The sequence below is a fragment of the Nelumbo nucifera genome, chromosome 3, assembly GCF_055504915.1.
Source record: "Nelumbo nucifera cultivar China Antique chromosome 3, China Antique-T2T, whole genome shotgun sequence".
Classification (NCBI taxonomy): Eukaryota; Viridiplantae; Streptophyta; class Magnoliopsida; order Proteales; family Nelumbonaceae; genus Nelumbo; species Nelumbo nucifera.
The window spans coordinates 104785351-104806372 of NC_142651.1; the positions used below are offsets into that span (position 1 = coordinate 104785351).

Sequence of the window (21022 nt, forward strand, 5' to 3'; positions counted from 1 at the left end):
GTGGAAGTGGAGTACCTAGATGCGTTTAATTGTCTACGATTCTACTCGTAAATTACCTATATGATGACGTGGCTTATCATTATTGGTCCAGCATCGTCCGGTTAGTGTGGAAGACTCGGTCAGACCTGGATGCGATGAATCGCAACGCCAGTCGCCAGGCAATTCATCATGCCATACGCCCATGCCCACCAGCGCAGCCGTTGAGCGTCGCCTGGTCGGAGTTGCGTTGGAATACTCTGCTGCGACCGACAGTTCAGACTTGGCAACTTCTAGTTCTAGCCTTCTAAGGAAAAAAAGGTTTGTCAATAGTCGTTCTTGGCGGGTATAATTCGTATGAACGGTGGGGTTACGACTTACGAGTCTATGGGTGGGTGATCAAGAAAAGTAGAAACGAACCGATGAGAGCGACCTAAAAATTCCCGTTAATTAAAGTATTAAACCGATATAATAATAATAATAATAATAATAATAATAAGAGGTGCAAATCAAAATAAGAAATCAAGAGATAAATCAATGTCACAACCTTAATTCAATAATGTGTAACAAGAAAAAGATTGAGAAGAATGTCACCATACAATTAGTGCAAGATGGGTAAAATGGAGGGGTGCATATAAAGTTGTATGTTATAAGCAAATACCATTTAGGTTAAAAGAAAAATTCTAAAAAATAATAAGGTCAGTCATGTTATATAAAACAAAGTGACAGGTAGTCAAAAAATAGCATGTCCAAATAATTAGTGTGGAAAAAAATGCATACATTGAAATGGATGAATGAAAAAAAAAAAAACTGAAAAATGATAGAATTAAAAAATAGTCATTCAAAGGAACCAGAGAGTAACTCTGAAAAACGAGAATTAACTATCACGATTTGGTCGCATGTGAAAAAAACATCTACAAAATTCATAAGAAAAATGGATTTGTTGCAAGTTGAAAGGGACTAGGACGGCTAGGGATAAACATAATTACATATTGCAACTCCCTTCTAATTAATAATGATTAATGAACATGGTTAAAGAAGATTCAGACTTCAAGTCAAAGTGATAAAAATTGCATGCCTCTTCCCATGGTTTTGAAAATCAGACTGGATGGTTGGACCGGTTGATATAGGAACCGGTTAAGCAATTGGTTCTGTTTCACTCTAAAACCCTTTTTGGGCCAAAAATTATTAACTTGCTCAGCAATTCACTGACCCGGGCAGTCTAACTGTCAACCCAAACAATGAATTTGGCCATTTTTTATTTTTTAAATCAGAATAGGCCATTCGTTCAAACTAGTGGCTAAAACAGTTCGGTGTCCGGTCCAGTTTTTAAAACCTTACCTCGTCCTCTTCAAGGCTGCAGTTATCGTTGCCTCCACTGCACCATTTTCATCAAGTAAATATTTGGAAGTAAAAATATCAGAACCTCCATAGTCCATCCACTTTGCAAGTTTATATGCAGCTCTGCAACTTCATGTCAACAAGTATATACATTCCATAGCTGAATTGTATTTAAGCTTGTCTCTTCTAATGATCTCATAGGCCAAGCAAGATGAGAATTTCATAGATACGCAATGCTTGGTTTATAGAAAACAAGACAAATAAAAAGTTGAGAGAAAATTCTCAATGCTGTATTTGGTTGCAGTGTAAAATTATTTGACCTAATGCAAAACTATGATAATTCAAATGATTTGGGTGTAAATTCTGTTTTTTTTTTTGTTTCAAATTTTACCTTATTTTGTTTGATTGCAGTACAATGAAAAATGAAATAAAATAAGATTTGAAGCAGAATAAAGTAAAACCCAAAACAAAATTAAACCAAAATTTGCATTCTTTTCATTTGTACTCCCATGCATTTGTACTAGTGCAAATAAAATTGCACTGCAATCAAACACAGTCCAAAGAAAATAATTCATACAACAGGGAATTATACTGAAAATCCCATAGTGTGCCTAAATACTTTGAGAAGAATTCTTAGTTGTTGACATGGTTCATAATATCAACACGCATGATACATAAAAATTGTCATAAATTGCATACAATATGATTTAGGCTATGTTTGGTTTTATGGGTGTTTATTGGAAAAACTCCACCATATTAACACCACTCAGGCGTTAGCATTTATTGTGCATGAAACCATTTTTGATTTCAGTGTTAATCAAATAAACAGTAAAAAACAGAAACATTACAAGCTAAGGTGGAAGATTGAAGATAACTTTATAGGGGTTTTACTGTATTACTTGAAACGTCCAACCAAACAACAAAAGCAATAAACGTTTAAAATAATATTTTTCAATTAAACGTTTATCTGAAAAACACACCATCCATAAACACCCACAGAGCCAAACACATAATTAAAGGGCAAATACTCTTCTTTTTTATTTTTTCACTCTTAATGTTAAAAGAAATTCTCTAAACCCCTATATGTAGCATTTATGTGGGTTCAAAATACTGATGTATTGTTCTAAATGCAGTAATGAAGGTTTAAAGAATGGACACAATATGCCATACTTTTGAAGAGTTTAGTGCTTTTAAATCATAATATATGATGTGGGAGTCACTATCTATTTGAGTATTTGTAAAACAAAAATTTTTTAAAGAAATAGTTTTGTTCAAATGAAACACTTGATAAGCAAAATTTGCTTAGAATATTGATACTTTTTAACTCTTGGATACATTGCAATATTTTGAACCTTTTTAGTTTGGGAAGACTACAAATGCAAACACAATGTCAAGGTCATAGATATTGTGAGATGTACACAAACATAATGTTATTGGATTATTGAGCTAAAAGTCTAATGTATTTTATAAAGAAAAAGTCGCCGAAATAAATTTAAAAGAAAAAAACCTTATTAAACTCATGTTCATTCGCCTTTACCTCGTTACATTCTATAGAGATCTGTTGTCGAAAATTATATAAATTAAACAAAATTTGCAGTAATTTTTGTCTGTCACACTTCTGATAGTGAGAAAAACAAAATTTTTCACTGAATAATACTTGAAATCTTTTGACCCACCAGATCGAAATTCAGGTTATATATAAAAGATAGTCTTGCACTCTTGCTTTGTACTCAATGCCATCTTAGGTGGCCACTTGACCCATCGGTTCAAGAGCTCCATTGATCATGCATCAGCTCCCAAGTGTGACCTCTCTCAACTTCACAAGTTATGACCTGAGACGACCAAGCCAATCAACCACCACAACCCTTTCTTGTTCTATATTTATTGGCCAATTTCATAATTTAACTTTCTTTCTCACCCAACTTAGATTCAGGGACTTTCAGAATGCCACCATCTATCAGAGCCTGCAACTCAAGTTTTGCCAAATCCCGTGTCTTCAGATTTGATGATTCCAGAAAAGCAGAAATAACTTTGCAACTGCAACCACCGCAAGACAATCCAAAATGAAAACTAAGTTCAAGCATTTATTTGACATAGGCTTAACACGTGCACATGCAGTTAGTAAGCAGTTTAATATCTAACCTGTGTCCATGGGCCCATACTTCACACTTCCCTTCCAGTGCAATCTTCCAGAGAGTGGAGGCAAAACTAGGACAGTTCAATACCAGTTTTCTAATGGTCCGGCTGGAATGAAAATTTTCAAGGATGTGTTCCTCTTCAGATTCCTCAGTTTTGGGGAGGGCTGCAAGAGATGCTACCGCTTCATGTAAAGCACCCAATTTGTCAGTTAACGTTGGCCAAAGAATACCACCAGCTCCACCAGTAGCCACCTGCATGCATCAATAGGAACTTGCATAATTATTTTATCTTCAATTTGATTACCAATGTGTTGCACATGATCAAAACCAGAGCTTAGTTCCAGACCTCTGCAGACAACATCATCAAAAAGTGGAGCTTTCATGGCAGCATCTTTCACCACAAGGGTTGTGAATCCTGTGGTTTGAGAAAATTCTCGTGAAGAGAAGAGACTACAAAACTGTATTGGTAATCCAGATCCCCGACTCCTGAGGGGTTTGGGGATTTTGACATCAAAATGGAGATGTCTTTCAGGTATAGCAAGCCTACAGGAGAGAAGAATTCCCAGGCAGAGAAATCCTAGCTCGACATCAAGGACTGACAATGCTAGTCTCCGATTCCAACAATAGTAGTAGAGGGTGACTGAAAATTGGTGATAGGGTGAACAACAGGAGGGAATATGGTGCCTCAAGACTTGTAGAAATTCTTTATGGAGAGCCAGACTTGTAGATAATAATCTGAATACCTCGTTTAGATGGGTAAGAACTACCAACTCTCTAGCAGACCAGCTTGCTAGACATGGGGACTGCAATTCCAATATAGGACAAGCAACAAAGGAATCTACTGTAATATAGGATAAGTCAGCAGGCTTACTGCATACTTCCGATGCAAAACCTATTGGGGCTGTTTTTGCTATTAATTAATAAAAGTGCCAGATCCATTAATGATAAAAAAACTACTATCTTTTTATGGTGAAGTATACACACACAGAACAGAGAGCATTGAACCAGGAAAAAGGAATAGAGTGATCATTGATAACAACAAGGGACAGATCATCATTTAGTAGAGAAGTTTAAAGGACACAGGAATCATATTTACAAATATATAGCAGATAATATTTGGTATTAGATACAAAATACCAGATTCACCAACAAAAAAAGAACAGAACCAAAATAAAATCATGCACCACGATCCAATTTGACAATGATAAAACTCAAAGTAAACCCAACCACCCAAATATAAACAAAAACAGAAGACAAAACAGATTTCTCCCATCCAAGATCCCAGGAGGAAAAGAACACATCTCTCTACTTCTTCCTTTGGAGTTTGGGCATTCATGTATTTCATTTCCTTCTTAGTTGGTCCAATCCCAAATAATCCACCTTTTAATCTAGCAAATATATTTGACACAAAAACAGGTTGATGCTTTTTTTGACTTTCAATATTCAACCATCCTGCTAAATATCATATAGATATATGTAGAGATTATGGGAAAATATAGATATTCAACCACCCTACATATAGATATATGTAGATATATGTAGAGATTAGCTCTTTGGCTTGTTCATTCAACTTTCATTAATTACAAGCATCTCCTCTGCAATCAAATCTGAAATAGCAGGAGGAGAGGCAGACCAGTTTTCACTGATTGAGTCAAAGCCATCCTTGCCAGTGTATGAGACACCCTATTACAGCTTCTGGTCCTCCGGGAACCAAGAAGAAACCAGGATAACTGTTTATAATGTGCCTGCAATCTCCTAAGATGGGAAAAGTCTTCCATGGCAGAGATGACCAATGGTCCAACAGGCCCTTCACAACTACCTCAGCATCAAATTGCACCACCACATTGTGTAATCCCAATTATCTGCTTGTAGAGAAAACCACCTTAAGAGCCATCGCCTCAGTCAATGATCTAGCCGGAATACAGATAGAGTTGCACCAGCAGAATTGACCTTCATGGCTCCAAGCAATCAAACCCATGTCCACATAATTACCTTCTAAAGCCTTATCCACATTATATTATTATATAGTACAATACAATACAATATATGCTATGATATGGTTTGAATTTCATTTAAGCAGGTTCCTATTAAGCTGGATCAGGTAGACCACATACACCCAATCATTATCAGGCCTCAAAATATGAACCAGGAGGCAACAATAGGAACTGGGAATCTGGGACCTGTCCAAGACCCCAATGTAATAGGATTGAATTGGATTGGGTCATCCCAGCACATTAAAAGGCCTAACTCTTCTACCCACACCCATTACCTGTATATTCTTTCTAATCTCCTATGGTTCTTATTCACTCCCATTTTTCCCAAGATCCCATTTAGATTTTCTGCTATTTGGGTACAAAGTGCAATTCTTCCACATTACACCACTAATTGAATCCATGACTATACAGGAATAGGCATTTTATGCAAGGCCTTCATGGCATGCTGGTAAAGAGTCATAAAGAAATTTTCTTTTCTTCCCTTTTTCCACTTTTGAAACTAGAACTGAATAGAACTGCTAGTTTCAGAATTCTTTGCAAACACAACTGAGAGAAAAATAAAGGTTAATTCGGCCAAAGCATGCAACAAATCTTAGGAAAATGACTTTTACAATTAGTTCAGAAAATTTTCCACAATACTAAACCAAGAGTTAAAAACAGTTAATATCAAGAAATCAAGGATTCAAGCAAGAGAAACACTCCCAACTTAAAGTTGCACCAATGATTACCTCATATATGACTTCTTTGCCAAAATTTGACCTAAGTAATTCTCCTACGCTCTCAATACATGTGTTGATAAGACTCTGCAAAACAACCATCAAAATCCAATTGGACTCTTGATATCAGCAAACTTTGTTCAGAAGCAATCATGAAAAAGAGTAGATGCTTATATCCTACCAACACTCTGATTAAAATACATTGCAATTACTTTTCATTTTTATTGTTTTTTCTTTCCTTTTTCTTTGGGGGTGGAGGTAAGGGGTGAGGGGTGAGGGGAGAATTAATGCATATACATGGAGATGCAGAGAAAAGTGAAGCAACAAACCTCAGCAAGCCCACTATCCACCAACAATTCACGTCTCCTTAAGGAGGAATCCTTTTTTCCTCCATCAACTATCTGGAGGTTTTTATTGGTGCTGATACTACTATTATTACCACCTACAGTAGTCTCCAAACTAGCCACAGCCCCACTGTCTTGGAACTCACAAACTTCTGAACAGTCTGTCTGCTCCAAATTCAAATTTACATCTGACCCTTCATCCTGAAATAAAAAGCAAATAATCTTAGACCAAATTTTCTTGCTACTGCTTTATTACCAAAATGGTTCTAGAAAAGTTAATGGTTTGAAATGACCTTGGTGCACAGAGAAGAAACAAATAGATTGAGGGAAGCCAGATCATCTGGATTAAAATAGCGGGTGCAATACGGATGAAGCAGCTGCAATAAAGGACGTCTTCCATTCTAGAGTTACAAAGAGGACAAAAGAAACCATTAGCAATAAATCACCTAACAATACCTCCCAATACACGCATGAACAAAAATAGAGAACAAAAGAAAAAGAAAAGAGTACAATACCCCTTACATGGACTGCAAAAGAGGTCCAACGACATCATAGGCACAAAAGTAACAGAAAGTCAGGACCGCAAATGTGGAAAAGAATCCAATTCATGATCTTGGCCAACTAAATCTATTTTTTTTCACTAGTAACTAAGTCTATTAATTTTCTTTGAGCCAATGGCATTCCCCCTTTTCCAATAGCCCAAAGAATTTGATAAATCTAAGTTCAGAACAACACCATTGGGTTGACATTACAGATTGAAATCGTCAAACTGTGGGTGAGTCACTCTACAGTCTACACTAAGACAAATGCATATAATGTTTGTCAGTGCCTGGTAAACAGGGCAAAGATCCAGATGCACAATTGAAGATCTAATATCTACTATAAGCATGGTTTTAAGAGTTACCTTATCAAAAACAAGTTCCTTTAGGGTTGCTTGTAGTTCGCGGATGACAATCTGTAATTGGAAAAGTTGAAATAACTGTTAATGATTGAAATTGAATAAAGCAGGAAAATTTTCATAACAAGCACATTCAGGAACAAACCTTTGTTAGAAGTTTTGTGTCATCAACTGTGGAAAGAATGAAGGCAAGCACCTAGGAGATTCAAAAAAAAGGGCTTAAGAAATAGATTCCACCTTGTAATTAAAATGCACTTATTATCTACAAGAACGTGCGTGTACTTATTATTTATGAGAAAATGCATATTAAGCTCAATTAATGCACAGGTAGTTGATCTCTACAAAGAAACTTTGGCTGGTAGAAAGCAAGTACCAAATGGCACTTTCCCAAGAATAATTGAAGCCATAATTACTTAATATAACAGCTTGGAAGGACATGTTTCCCCATTACTGCATACTCCAGCCTGTTAGGAGAATTGGATATTCTCTAGGTCTATAAGGAATAGATATTGAGGGTGATTCAGCAGAGGTATTGAATGGATTAAATCACAATCCAAAGACCCTAGGGAAAAGGGGGGGGGGAGTTGACAGGAAAGTAATGTAGACAATTGATTGTGGTAAAACCTGAATAGTCTTTTTTTTTCTTTTTGTGGTTCTTCTTCTCAGATTTGGAGGTGGAAGGGATCATGTATTTGCATATTTTTCATTAATAAAATGCTCTCGGTCTTGTTACTGATCAAAAAAGAGAAGTAAAAAAGCAGTTATCAATAGAAGAAAACATTAATATTCATATTCATTTTTTATCAAAAAGAAAAGAAAACCTATTAGCCAAGCCATAATGTATTTGGCATTAAACCTATAGAGTGCTATATATTTGCACCAGTCAGGGTTCTGAATATGTGTGTCAACAACTTTCTTTGGAGGAGCAGTAAAGGGCCCTTCTCTTTAGGAAGACAGAGGTCAAATCCACCCAAATTAAGACTTATTTCAGCATGGACTGAACCAACTAGTAAATCAAAATTAGAAGACTAAAGTTGCATCTAGCTGTACATCATAGCTCACAGAACAGGCTTAAGAATGATGAAAAACCACTTCCGGGTACATGCAAGGCAAAAGGGGGAAATATCATACCAGACAGTTACTTTAGCATTAACGGTCAAGCCAAGGATTAGAACCTTAATGTTCCCTAGCATGTGAAACCCATAAATCATCAAGCCTGTTCAATAGATGAAAAGGAAGCATTTTCACCAACCCCTCCCTCCCTAAAGACCATTATAGTTTTGTACTTTTGTTTCCAAGAATGCAAATCATAATCCAGTCTCTTTCATCAATAAATAAATAAATAGCTTAGTACATTCAACATGTTTCAGGTAAGAATTCGAACACTGACAGTCCAATCACAATGATTCCAAACTTGGAAATTTCTGTAGAACTTGATGGTTCAAAAAAGAGGCAACATAAGAAGTCAAAAGTAAGAAATTGAAGAATAACACAATTCACTTGAATGATAAAAGTGGCTCAAATTATTGAAACTGCAAACCAGTACAGGCTCTATGAAATTTAGCGAGAATGAAATTAACCCAATAGAAAACTAAGATTAACCAAAAATGAGGTGGCAATGTTGGTCTTACCATGGTCCCACATTGATCATGGGCAATTTTCCCTATGTGGCCCTTCATGCCTTTGATGATTTTTTTTCTTTCCTAAAACAAAAGACAAAATCAAAAAGCTTGCAGCACTCAAGATTCAATCTCAAAAATAGAATTATAGAAGTCCCCACCAGTGGTCAGATAAATAAAAGTCAAAACCCAAGTTAGTTGTAGCATACCTTTGCACTTCCATGCTTGACACAGAGAATGCCAATCTTTGATCCATCTCTTGTATGGATCATTCGAACAAGGAGTGGCCCTGATAACTGTTGTATAACATCTGTGACAGAGGACTTTAAGCAAACTTAAATTAGGACATAGTAGTATACCCACCATTGTTGAACTAAAATGCATCTTCAGAGAGATGTTAAAAGTTATGAAGTTCTGGAAGGTCAACTAGTACCTTGTCAGCAATGCTGAAATATTCTATTAATGCACTGTGTATTATAGAATGGTCCACAATCCCCTTCTCCAGAATCGGTTGAATTACAGAAGCCATGTGTCGTACAACCGAAGTTTTTTGTAGATCTAGTTTAGAAATCAGATCTACCAACCTGATAAAAGATGGATGGTTAAAAAATCAAAGTCAATATCAAAGAATATCAAGATGCAAGAACATCACAATCCCCTTCTCAACAATCAGTTGAACTGCAGAAGTCATTTATAGGAAACAAATCCACCATACAGATTAAAAGGGAAACAATTAAAATATAATATAAAATCAAGGAAAACCAATATGTATAATTTTCAGGAGACACAAACAACATATGCATTACAAACACAAACCATTACCAACAGTGCATGTGAAGATACTGTTAAATAAAAAGGTGAATCACTGATGCAATATGCCAATCTACCAAAATAGGTCTTCCTGGATATTTCTAACATATTTATCAACTCGACACTTTTGGCTATAGCATGAAGCTATGGTAAAACTAAATTATTTAGCTTCTGAATTTTGACCAACCATGTGAAAAAGTATAGACATTTCCCAATCCTGACATCAACTAAATCTTTTAATTCCTGACTATTTCCAGAGATACAAAGAAGCCAGACAAGCCAACTTCATGCCGATTTCCAAAGTCTAAACCTTCAATGCCACTCCATACACTGATAGGTCTAGCCATGGTAAGATTTCAGAAACTGCAGAGAAAGTGAGACAACTTAAAATCATCAAGGATAGGAAATTAAGGTTGCTTAAGAAAGAGGGATAATTAGGATTCCACAGCCCTTGGCCTAACCCAACCCATCCAAATGCAATATCAACATTCAACAACAGATAAAGCAGGTGAATTTGAAACCATGAGAAAATATTGTATTGGGCTGATAATAGACTACCATTAACCTACTTCTAAACTTACATAGTAAAGTATCTCAAACAATTGACCCTATACCTGCTTTCTTTCATTGAGACCAAATCCTTGAATAGTTGTAGCTCTGCTGAATATAACTCCAATAGAAGGGCTTGTTTTTGAGATGCATTTCCTAATTGGTATGCATGTTCAATAACTGCAAGAGAAAAAAAAATAACAGTGGCATATTAAAGGCTTAAACTATAAAAGTCAAGGACAAAATAGATATCATAAGTAATTCATCAGTAGTTACTTTTAAACTGAACAGATGGTGATCCAGACTTATTTTAATGATTAAAAAACTCCCTTAGATGATTAAAAAACTCCCTTAGACCAATGCAGAAAAAAAAATCTTAAAATTCTATAATTATCACTAACCCTGATACCCTACTTTCTCTAATTTCTAGTCAGATCGCCCTAAACAAAATTTAAATAGAATGTAGTATCACTCACAAATCACCTGACTTTAGGACCAAAACCCACTAGTATAACTCAACTGCATGGACTGACACTATAGCTTCTAAATATGGAAAAATGGGAAAAAAAAAAAAAACTATTACTCCTAAGCATGGAACAACTAGGAAGCATTTAACAAATAAACAATTGCTCTCCTCTGGTAAGAAGAAGATGGAGAATAGGTTTGTAGAAGCTGCTAGATGGAGGAAAGTGATGAAGATTGAAGCAAAAGATTTCTTATTTGAAGAGATAAGGATCGGAGGCCAGCAGAGCTTGAAGATTAGGGAGGCAAAGAGAGCCACAATATTGTTGGAAGGTCTTGAAGTGATTGAATGGTTGCAGAGTTTTGTTTCAGAAGCAAGCTCCAAAGGTAAACAACTGAACTTTACGAAGTTCAACCTGGATGGAAGAAAGAGCTAAGAGCTGGAATGCAAAAATAATGCAAAAGGATGCTACATAACACTGCAGGAATTCTTTGGAGGAAGAAAGAAGCAGTTGGCTTGTTTACCAGAAGGTAAACGGGGTGTTGGATGGAAGGTAGTGGCAGAGGTACTGAGTGACTTTACTCAGCAGCTGAAAACAAAACAAGTAGAGGCTGCAGTAAAGGAAAAGAAAGGGGTAAATCACAAGAGAAAGAAAGAACCCACTGATACGAAATGGATGATTGCAGAAAAAGGAAAAAAAAAATTGTAAACTGGTAGAAACAGAAGAAAAAGAGGATTGGGGGAAGAAATTTGTGGTTGAAACTTCAAGTCCACCAAGGGATTGGAGAGGTATTGCTCAGGCGATACTCAAAAAATTAAACCTGCAGAAGCTGATGGTGATTCCTCCTTATGAATCTTGTAAAGCTTTGATAGATCTGGGTGAAGATGAAGTAGAGATTTCAGCTTTAAACATTCTTTCTGAGGCTGGTGCTGCTACAGTCTCGAATTGGTGTCCTCTATCTAATACCAAATGCTTTGAGATTGAAGACAATGTAATAGTCAGATTGCTTGGTTTACCTTTCAATCTCTGGAAAGAGGAAGTTTTACAGTCAATAGCTTTAATCTGTGATGCAAAATTAGAAGGTGTTTTTTATTGTGATCTCCATTCAGTTGCAGTGAGGTTAGGTGGTGTTAAACCCAGTGACATCCCAAGGAAGATAGAGGTTTTTTCAGAGGGTTTAGTATACCCCGTTTGGCTTGCTACCTCCATTGAAGCCCAGCTTTGGAAGGAAGGAATAAGGGAGGAAGATGAAGGGGCAGAACAGGCCTGATTGCTTGGTATGCAAGGCAGAGTAGGCACTACAAAAGAGGCTAAGTCTTCTGAGGTAACTAGGAAAAAAGAGAGAAAAGAAAAAAATTTAACTACTTGGGGAAAGTCTGCTTGGCAGGGTGGGCTGAGGGATGGCAGGTCCTATGTTTGACAGGAGGTTTAATTGGAGGTACACTTGCGACAGGAGTTTAAATTTCAAAAGAAACTGAACAAAGGCAGGCAAAGGTTCAGGTGTTAAGCCGGTCTTGTGAGCTGGTTCTTTCTGGTCCTTTGAACCAAGGCCAGTCACATGTTTCTTTAAGTGAACACGTGACTGGTAAAGAGGTCGGGGGGCTGGGCCCAGGCCCATCAAAAATTAAGGGGCCTATTTCTGCAAATGGGTCGGCCGGATTAAAGAGCGTGGACCCAAATTTTAAAATGCCACATGCCAGTTTAAGTAGGCACATGACCAAAGGATTGGAGAGGATGATGGACCAAAAAAAATGGTCTATCATCATCTCCCACGAGCAAATCTCTTCTACCGCTCGCAGGGGAGAAAGTTAGCAGCAGTGGAGCGGCAAGTTTGAACTAGACATGGGTTCCAAGCAAGAAGAAGAAAGTCTTCTCCCCGGAACGGCGCAATCCGAGGTTCAAGAAGCACTTGTTGACAGCGGAGACAGGGAGTTCCCTCATTCCGGGGACAGTAAATCAGGTATTTACAGACACGGTCGAGATCTGTGAGACGGAGGAAGAAGGTAGCTCAGATTCAGAGTCTGAAGACTCTTCAAGTATTGGAAGCATGGATCTGAAAAAAGCCAAATCCCTCAGTGCTGATGAGAGCCTTCACACCGAGGTGCTTTTTTTTGGAAAACGACAACTTGGATGTTTCAGTTTCAGCCCAGAAGATGCACTCTCAATGTCTCTTATTACCTACGGATTTGAGGTTTACCGCAGATTTTATAGAGGAGAGGCAAGGGACACCAGTTCTTAAATTAGCTCCCAGTTCACTAGAGCAGCACGGCACTGATAGAGGAATAGAGGAACAGTAATTACCTTGGTCACTGATCACAGAGTTATCAACAAGGGGACAACTTACAAAGGCAAATTCTTTTTTTTTTTATTGGAAACGGTAACTTCATTAAATAACTTTAATTACAAAGGCAAATTCTGATGCAAGGATTAAAACAGCATTGGTTGATCACAATGGGAACCCACAGTCATTTCCTTTGGAAGGATTAGCTGCGACCTTGCCCCTACGTGTTGCCCCTCAAGAGTTTTTGACATCTTCCCACAACCATTCAGGTAATTTTGTCAATTCGTTTGGTGGTACTGATGTGGGTTTCCTGCCTGAAACAGGTACTTCTGCAGCTCAACTTGATGCTGCAGCTCAACTTGATGCAGCAGCCATGGTTGGAAGGGACAAGGGGGGCAAAGAACAAGAGGAAGTGGTAAGGGGAAGAGAATTACAGGAAAAGGAGTTAGAGATGATATGGGATCAGATCTGTATGTTTTTGGAGGAGTATAAGAGAAAAGAGGAAGAGGTAAGGAAGGGTGAGGTTCAAGAAGGTTCAGCAAAAACAGGGGATCAAAGTAGGAAAAATGCAAAGGATGAATCAATTATGGGAAAGATGCAGAACAAGGAATTAGAGAGGATTTGAGGACAGATCTGTGCCCTCCTTGAGGAGTATAGGCAAAAAGAGGAATCTTTGGGGGAAAACCAAGAAATTTTGAAAAGGCAAAATAAAACAAAAGCAATCTTAAGCAGATCTGGAACATTTAATAACCTAAGGAAGAAAAAAAGATCAGAGGTGGAAAGGCTGATATCAGATATAGAAGAAAATTTGGAATTCAGCGGAAGAGGGGAGAGAAGGAAAGCCTCTAAGTAGAGGTCTGACCTTAGAGGGGGATGCCAAATCTTTTACTTCCATGAAAATCATTAGTTGGAATGTGAGGGGGTTGGGGAGTGCTAGGAAAAGAAGGCTGATTAAGGACCTCCTTACAAGGGAAAGGCCAGATATAGTGATGTTTCAGGAGACCAAATTAGCTGATATCGATAGAAGATGGGCAAGAAGCATTTGGAAATCTAGAGGAATAAGTTGGGTTTCAACACCTTCTTGGGGGGCTTCGGGGGGAATTGCTACCTTTTGGAGAGAGGATACGGTGGAGGTTCTGGAGGAGCTAGTAGGTAATTTTTCAATGTCGTTAAAATTCAAGATGGTAGAGGATGTATTTATTTGGGCTCTAACTAATGTGTATGGACCAAGCAATTACAGAGAAATGAATGGATTGTGGGAAGAGCTTTATGGGATTCAAAAGGGCTTTGGGATGGTCCGTGGTGCTTGGGGGGAGATTTCAATGTAATTCGATTTACAAATGAATCAAATAACCTCCAACAAGTCATTACAACCAGCATACGGAGATTCAATGATTTTATTAATAATTGTGAGTTAAAAGAACTCCCATTGCTACAAGCTATCTATACCTGGTCCAATTTTTAGGAGATACCAACCTGCTCCAAATTAGATAGGTTCCTTTTCAATGAAAGCTGGGAAAATAAGTGGACGGACTTGTTAACAAGGGCTCTACCTATAGTCACATCTGTCCATTGCCCCATTAGCCTAGGACAGGAGCCTTTTAGGCAAGGACCTCGACCCTTTAGGTTTGAGAACATGTGGTTGACTCACCCGGACTTCGTGAAGAAGGTTGAGGAATGGTGGAGAGAAGACCTAAGGGGGGTGAAGTGGAAAGGGGTAAGATTTCATAAAAAATTAAAAAGATTGAGAGCACATGTGAAGGATTGGAATAGGGAGCATTTTGGGAGAACAGAAGAAATGAAATCCTCTCTGTTGAACCAAATAGAGGAACTAGATGTGAAGGAATCCCAAAGAGCCTTAAGCCCTCAGGATAGAGATCGAAGATGGAATCTGAAAAGAGAGTTGGATTAAGGAAGGAGATGGGAACACTAAATTTTTTCATGACCTAGCCAATGGAAGGAGAAGGAAAAACCTAGTATCCAAACTGGAAGTGGATGGAACAATCTTTGATACCCAAGAGAGGATAGCCACTTGTTTTGTTGACCATTTCAAATCCATTTTGTGGAGACCCCTAAGCCCTAGAGTGGAGTTGGAAGGTGTGACCTGGCAGAGGCTTCCAGAAGAGAGTAGAAGCTGGCTGGAAAGGAATTTTGAGGAGAAAGAAATTAGAAAAGCTATTTTTTCCATGGACAGATCTTAAGCACCAGGGCCAGATGGGTTTACAATGGCTTTCTTTCAAGATTGTTGGAACATAGTCAAAGAAGATTTAATTGAGGTCTTCAAGGAATTTGAGAATAATCAAGTGATGAGTCGGGGATTTAATGCTACTTTTTTAGCCTTAATTCCCAAAAAGAAAGAGACCAAGCATCCAAAGGACTTTAGACCTATCAGTTTGGTGACTAGTGTTTACAAGACTGTGGCAAAAGTCTTGTCTTTGAGGATAAAACAGGTGCTTCCATGTCTTATTAACCAAGTGCAAGGAGCTTTTGTTCAAGGGAGACAAATTATAGATCAGATTCTAATAGAAAATGAATGTGTGGAGGAGATGAGGAGATCGAGGCGTCAATGTTATGTTTGTAAACTTGACCTTGAAAAGGCCTATGACTTAGTGGATTGGGGATTCTTATCACTCGTGCTAAGGAAGTGTGGGTTTGAGGATAAGTGGTGCAAATGGATAAACAGTTGCCTCTCCAATTGCCATTATTCCATCCAAGTCAATGGGGTAGTTACTGATTTTTTCCCAGCTAGCAGGGGTCTGAGACAAGATGATCCCATGTCACCTTTCCTTTTCACTTTAGTCGTCGATGCTTTTAATACTCCTCTCAGAAGCGGATAGAGTCAAATCTCTAAGAGGGTGGAGAATGGGTAAAGATAGAGTGTCAGTAACACATCTCCAATTTGTAGATGACATAATAATCTTTTGCGAAGGTTGTGATTTGACAGAGGTAAGGAATGTGAAGGATTTATGATAAGATCAATACTGTGAAAAACTTGCAAAAGAAAAAACCTTTTTTGTGTTTGTCCCCAAATTGGTGCTTTATGTGTAAAGTGAAGGGTGAGGATTGTAACCATTTGCTGATACCGTGCTCCTTTGCTACCAATATTTGGAACTGGGTTGTTTCTTTATTTGGGTGCAGGTGGAACTTGCCCTCTGAAGTAAAACTGCTGTTCACTCCGGCTGCTCTTAGGAGATTGACAAAAACAGGGAAGATAATGTGGAAATGTATCAGAGCCGCCACCTTGTAGATTTTATGGGAGGAGAGAAATGCTAGAATATTTCAAGAAAAGGAAAGAAGTCTTGCTGAAGTCAAGGAATGTATATTGACAAAGACAATTCCATGGCTGAAATCTTCACAATTGTTGGCAGATTTCTCCTTTGATGACTTAAGGAGAAATTGGGAAGCAGTGGCTTCTACAGTCTCCACCAAGAACAAATTACAAGTTGAATGGAAACCCCCACTGGATGGAGTGGTAAAATTGAATTTTAATGGCAGCTGCCAAGGTAACTCAGGGCCATCCCGAATTGGTGGGATTCTGAGAGAAAAAGACAGCAATATGTTGTCTCTTTTCTCAGGACCAGTGGGTGAAGGTGATTCTGTAAGGGCAGAGCTACTAGCAGCAATACAAGGTATACAGATGGCTAGTCAATTAGGAGTGAACAATTTGTTAGTAGAAGGAGACTCCAAGGTAGTAGTGGGCTGGCTGAATAGCCCAGACACAGTTTGTTGGGGCTACAAGGATTTGTTAAAGAAAGTTAAATGGATGACAAGAAATATGACTGTTAGGTTCCAGTGGGTAAGCAGATCAGCAAATGCAATGGCTGATTCTCTGGCCAAGCAAGGGGTGTCAAGGGGTGATCTGTTTTGGGCTACTTTGTAATTTGTATCTCAGGTTTGGGCATGTTTAGTGTTTATGATTCAGTCCTTGGGGGAGGTAACATCTCGTGCCTCTTCCTAGGCTGCTTGTAGTTCTGAAATTTATTTCAATAAAACTACTATCATTTATCAAAAAAAAAATACTTTTCATAAAGAAATATTGAGGAAGTCTTCACAATATCGCACAGTCATCAGTTATCAAGTGTGACTTCTCTTCTCTAGTTGACAGAGAAATGGAACTTAAGTCTGAGAGTATCTTTTTTCACAACCCTCGGGCAGCACCACTGGGATTTTCACTAATCCAGAATTGGAGTATCCTATGTAATTTCAGCAGTCATACAGGTTATGCAGACTCTTCTAGATGTTGTGAACTGTTCCTCCTGATAGGGGTGAAAGTTGTGACAAGGAGCCCATATTGCCAAGAGATTGCACCATTCCTCACTTTTGAGTTAAGAGGACTCAGACAATGTCATAGGATGGAGTAGAAATTGTGGCCAAGGACAGCATAAGTTAGCATATTTCATTAATGATATTAGAGATACTTAATCATCTGCTCCATTTCAAAAAAGATGGATTGCAAGGGGTTGAAACTCAATTGCTGATAATCTTGCAGGTGCAGAAAGGGTTTTTCTATAGTGATAGGTCTATGTGTATAAAATTTTTGTTATCAATAGATGGGGCTAAAGCATTCTTTATACTTCTGTACATCCTCTGATGAACACATCTCGCTCATAAATCAATGAAATTATACTGTAATATTTTCTCGAAGAAAGAATACATAACAAATGCATGAACAAGCATACATATTAAAATTTACATCTTTATAAAGATATGTGAACCATTAATAACAACTATTTTGTAGTACCCCGTATAGTTGGGATAAGGCTTCATTGAGTTGAGTTGAGTATATGCCAAAGAGATTCTAGAGACTAATGAATGCACTTGAATTAACCAAATTAGTTATACAAACCAACAGATCCAACCATGTGTCGAAGAAGAGAGGCAACATGCCCATGAAGAGAGGAGATGAATCCTTCCAACTGCTTTTTAGAAGCTGCAAACAAAACCAAGAGAAAGGAGTTCAGATTATCTAAAAAGAACATAAAGGACCTAGTCCTTATGTAATGATGTTATTGATTTTTTCTGCAATAATTCAGGGTTGAACAATACCATTATCTAACATTTTCTTCACTAGATGCACTGCATAAGTGTTACATGCAAGGGTCAGAAGTTGTGGTCGGAGTTCCTCAAAGACAGCATCTCTTTCGTCTTGCGAGCAATGCTTAACACAAGTCTAGGGTGGAAAAAATAAAATTATTGCAACTTAATGTAAATAGAACAATGTCAAGTTTTAAACCTCAAAAAAAGGCTTGTCAGCAGTATATTACCTGCAACACTCGGGAAGAAACATGAGAGCCTGCAACCTCTGGAATTTTCCCTTTCATCTTCTGTAAAGCTTCACTCACCAACCTTGACAAGGAAAAAAATTAAAAAAAGGAAAAAGTAAATAAATAAGAAGAACAAAAAATCAATAATGTTGGTTGATAATGGTAGAAAATCCACATATTAAATTAAATGCTTACTTGGATCTCTCTTCTTTGGCAATATTATGGCGCCTCATCTTTTCCCATAATGATGCAAGTTCCTGAATTGATCAAAAAAAAAAAAATGATGCAAGTTCCTGAAATTAATAAATTTAAAATAAGAAGAAGAAGAGAGTTGACCAGTTCTAGGAGTTTTACGACATGATTCTCTGTACAGACGACCATCCAATTTATTCCAGCCTTCATACTCTACATGCTAATGCTTACCTGTTCAAGTGTGTAATGCCGCTTCCTCCTTTTTTTCCTCGCTTCTGTTAGTTCCTGCAAAAAAAAAAATTGAAACCCCGAATTTATTTATGTGTTGTCTGGTTAAATTTTAAAATTCCCCAAAGAAATACATTGGTAGAGACGGCAAACTTTCAAACAGGTAGACCCAAGAAAATACCATAGTAAACAAAGGTGACATTAAAGAATTTGTCATTTCATTCATGTGTTGCTTGTCCAGTGATAACCAAAAATAATTAAATATAGCGTACAATAAACCCATTCAATCTTGGGCAGTTTAGGCGTCAAAAAAATTTCTTGGGTAGTTTAAGAAGTATTTGAATCTAATAGACTCGTAGTTCCTCTCCATGAATGCGACGCGACACGTGCAAAATACAGCCCATCTTCAGTAAAATCTACTTAAGTATCACTAGCGGGTATAGATAAATGTGTTTTTTCTCTTGTTAAAGTACATTCTTAGTTTCACCGGATCCATATTCTTTATAAACCAAAAGAAGAAAAATAATACGAAAATCAATAAAGAAGACCGACCTTCGCATGTAGACGACGTTCTCGTTTCGATTTTGGTACTTTTTTCTCCACGGCAAATTGCCTCTTCTCAGGTTGAGTTTTGACAGCTTGTTGTTTTGAGGATTTAAAAGGTTTCTTCAACCCCTTGTTTGGAGGTGCTGCAGGTTTCGATTGGACGGATTTCGGTTTCTTCGAAGTGCGCTTTTCTCCTTCTCTCTGAGTGCCTGCAATTCGCTTTCTTTTCATAGATTCGTCTTGGTTGCGTTGGTCCTTCGCCGCCATGAGAGAACGCAACTGCAGTTTTCTGCTTTGTTTATCTGTTTCTGAACTAATTCCTTTCTCCCCCCGTCGGGGTTTTGCGAGGGTTTTTTGTAGAGCGGGTATGTGTGTTCCGGATGTGATGTGAACTATGTGGACATTGGTGCGATCTGAACCTTGATAACAGTCATCTGTCTCTTCACACAATCACACGTTTTGGCTCCTTCTCACGTTTAGGAACTAACGGAGACGGGTACAGTCCGTCAGTCCGTCACTTCAAAATGTATTTTGCGCTTGAGTTGTTCATAAGAAGACCCAATCCGACCAATCCGGACCGATTCAACTCGAATCGGCTGGGTTTTCTTCAGCACCGGTCCGTTTCAGGTCGTAAAAAATCATAAACCGATGGCAAGTATTGAAAACCAAAACTAACGTGAATCGAACCGACTTAGTAGTTAGTTCCTAGTTAGTATTTACAACCTACTTAGTTCCTACTTAACTAAGTTATCTCTATCCTAGTTACAACCTAACTTAATTTCTAGTCTTCTATTTAAGAATGACATTAATGGCAATTATTGTAAGACAACTAAACAAGGAATTTTTTTGGAAAACTTTAAAGAAAATAATCAAATGATCCTAGTTTTTATGGTCTTTTACACCAAATAGGCAACCAATTACAATTAGAATTAGGTGTCATTTTTTACTTAGATTATAAGGTTTCTTGAAATATACAAATTTCAGTCTTCTTTCTCTAATACAGTTTGACTTTCTATTTTCTTGATAACTTCTATTCTAACTTGGTCCGCCCCTACCAATTTCAGTCTTCTTTCTCTAATAGAATTAGTTGTCCTTTTTTACATCAATTTCCAGTCTTCTTTCTCCAATCCACCAATTTATTACCATGGTTGAACTTAGAGCCGAAACCGACCCAACCCAACTCAAACCGACCAGGTCGGTTTTGCTTAACACAATGTCGGTTTTGGTTTCAATTTCAGGTAACCCGACCAGGTCGAGTCAGTTGAAAAAATCTCAATAAACCGACCCAACCCGACTCGTGAACGACCCTATTTTGCACCAATATTTTTAAAATCAAATCGGGCAGGAACCATTTTGGATCAGTTCCGGAGTCGAACGGACGGTCCATTCTGACTTAAAAAATAAAAGGGAATTTTTTTGTTTAGTACCCTGCACTTTGGGCCTTTGGACCCCAAATCAGCTATTAAGTGACATTTGAAAAAAACACAAATGCCCTTCGAGTGTCATCTAATTTTCTATATCAACTATTCAAACATTGACATAAAATTAACAATCCCAAATCCTTGCCTCTTCTATTCAAGAAAGTTGGAGTTACCAGAATGCCCACTCAAACACGACCCCAACTTTCTTGAATGGAAAAGGCAATGATTTGGGACTATTAAT

General features: G+C 37.7%; 1 protein-coding gene across 2 annotated transcripts; it reads right to left on the reverse strand.

Annotated features, from left to right (window-relative positions):
- Positions 1–2804: 2804 nt before the first annotated feature.
- PUM24 (pumilio 24) lies at positions 2805–19761 on the reverse strand. 2 transcript variants are annotated; one of them, XM_010261151.3, is made up of 18 exons: positions 19367–19761; positions 18818–18871; positions 18590–18651; positions 18395–18476; positions 18177–18300; positions 17977–18060; positions 10451–10565; positions 9460–9610; positions 9236–9349; positions 9039–9110; positions 7553–7603; positions 7414–7464; positions 6803–6910; positions 6495–6710; positions 6178–6252; positions 3460–3707; positions 3236–3354; positions 2805–3149 (listed from the first exon to the last, which is right to left on the reverse strand). In XM_010261151.3, exons 1-18 carry the CDS (start codon positions 19625–19627, stop codon positions 3136–3138), a joined length of 2001 nt encoding a protein of 666 aa, XP_010259453.1. In that variant the 5' UTR covers positions 19628–19761; the 3' UTR covers positions 2805–3135. The 2 variants fall into 2 exon arrangements, with proteins under 2 accessions (XP_010259453.1, XP_010259451.1); XM_010261149.3 differs by having other exon boundaries at positions 3079–3354.
- Positions 19762–21022: the final 1261 nt, after the last annotated feature.

What these genes read in the sequence shown, in the direction of transcription:
- PUM24 (XM_010261149.3), bottom strand. Translation starts at nt 19,627, where the DNA reads ATGGCGGCGAAGGACCAACGCAACCAAGACGAATCTATGAAAAGAAAG. An exon ending in GGCATTACACACTTGAACAG is followed by an intron (nt 18,652 to 18,817) that starts GTAAGCATTAGC and finishes TGATCAATTCAG; the next exon opens with GAACTTGCATCATTATGGGA. An exon ending in TTTCTTCTCTGTGCACCAAG is followed by an intron (nt 6,711 to 6,802) that starts GTCATTTCAAAC and finishes TTTTTATTTCAG; the next exon opens with GATGAAGGGTCAGATGTAAA.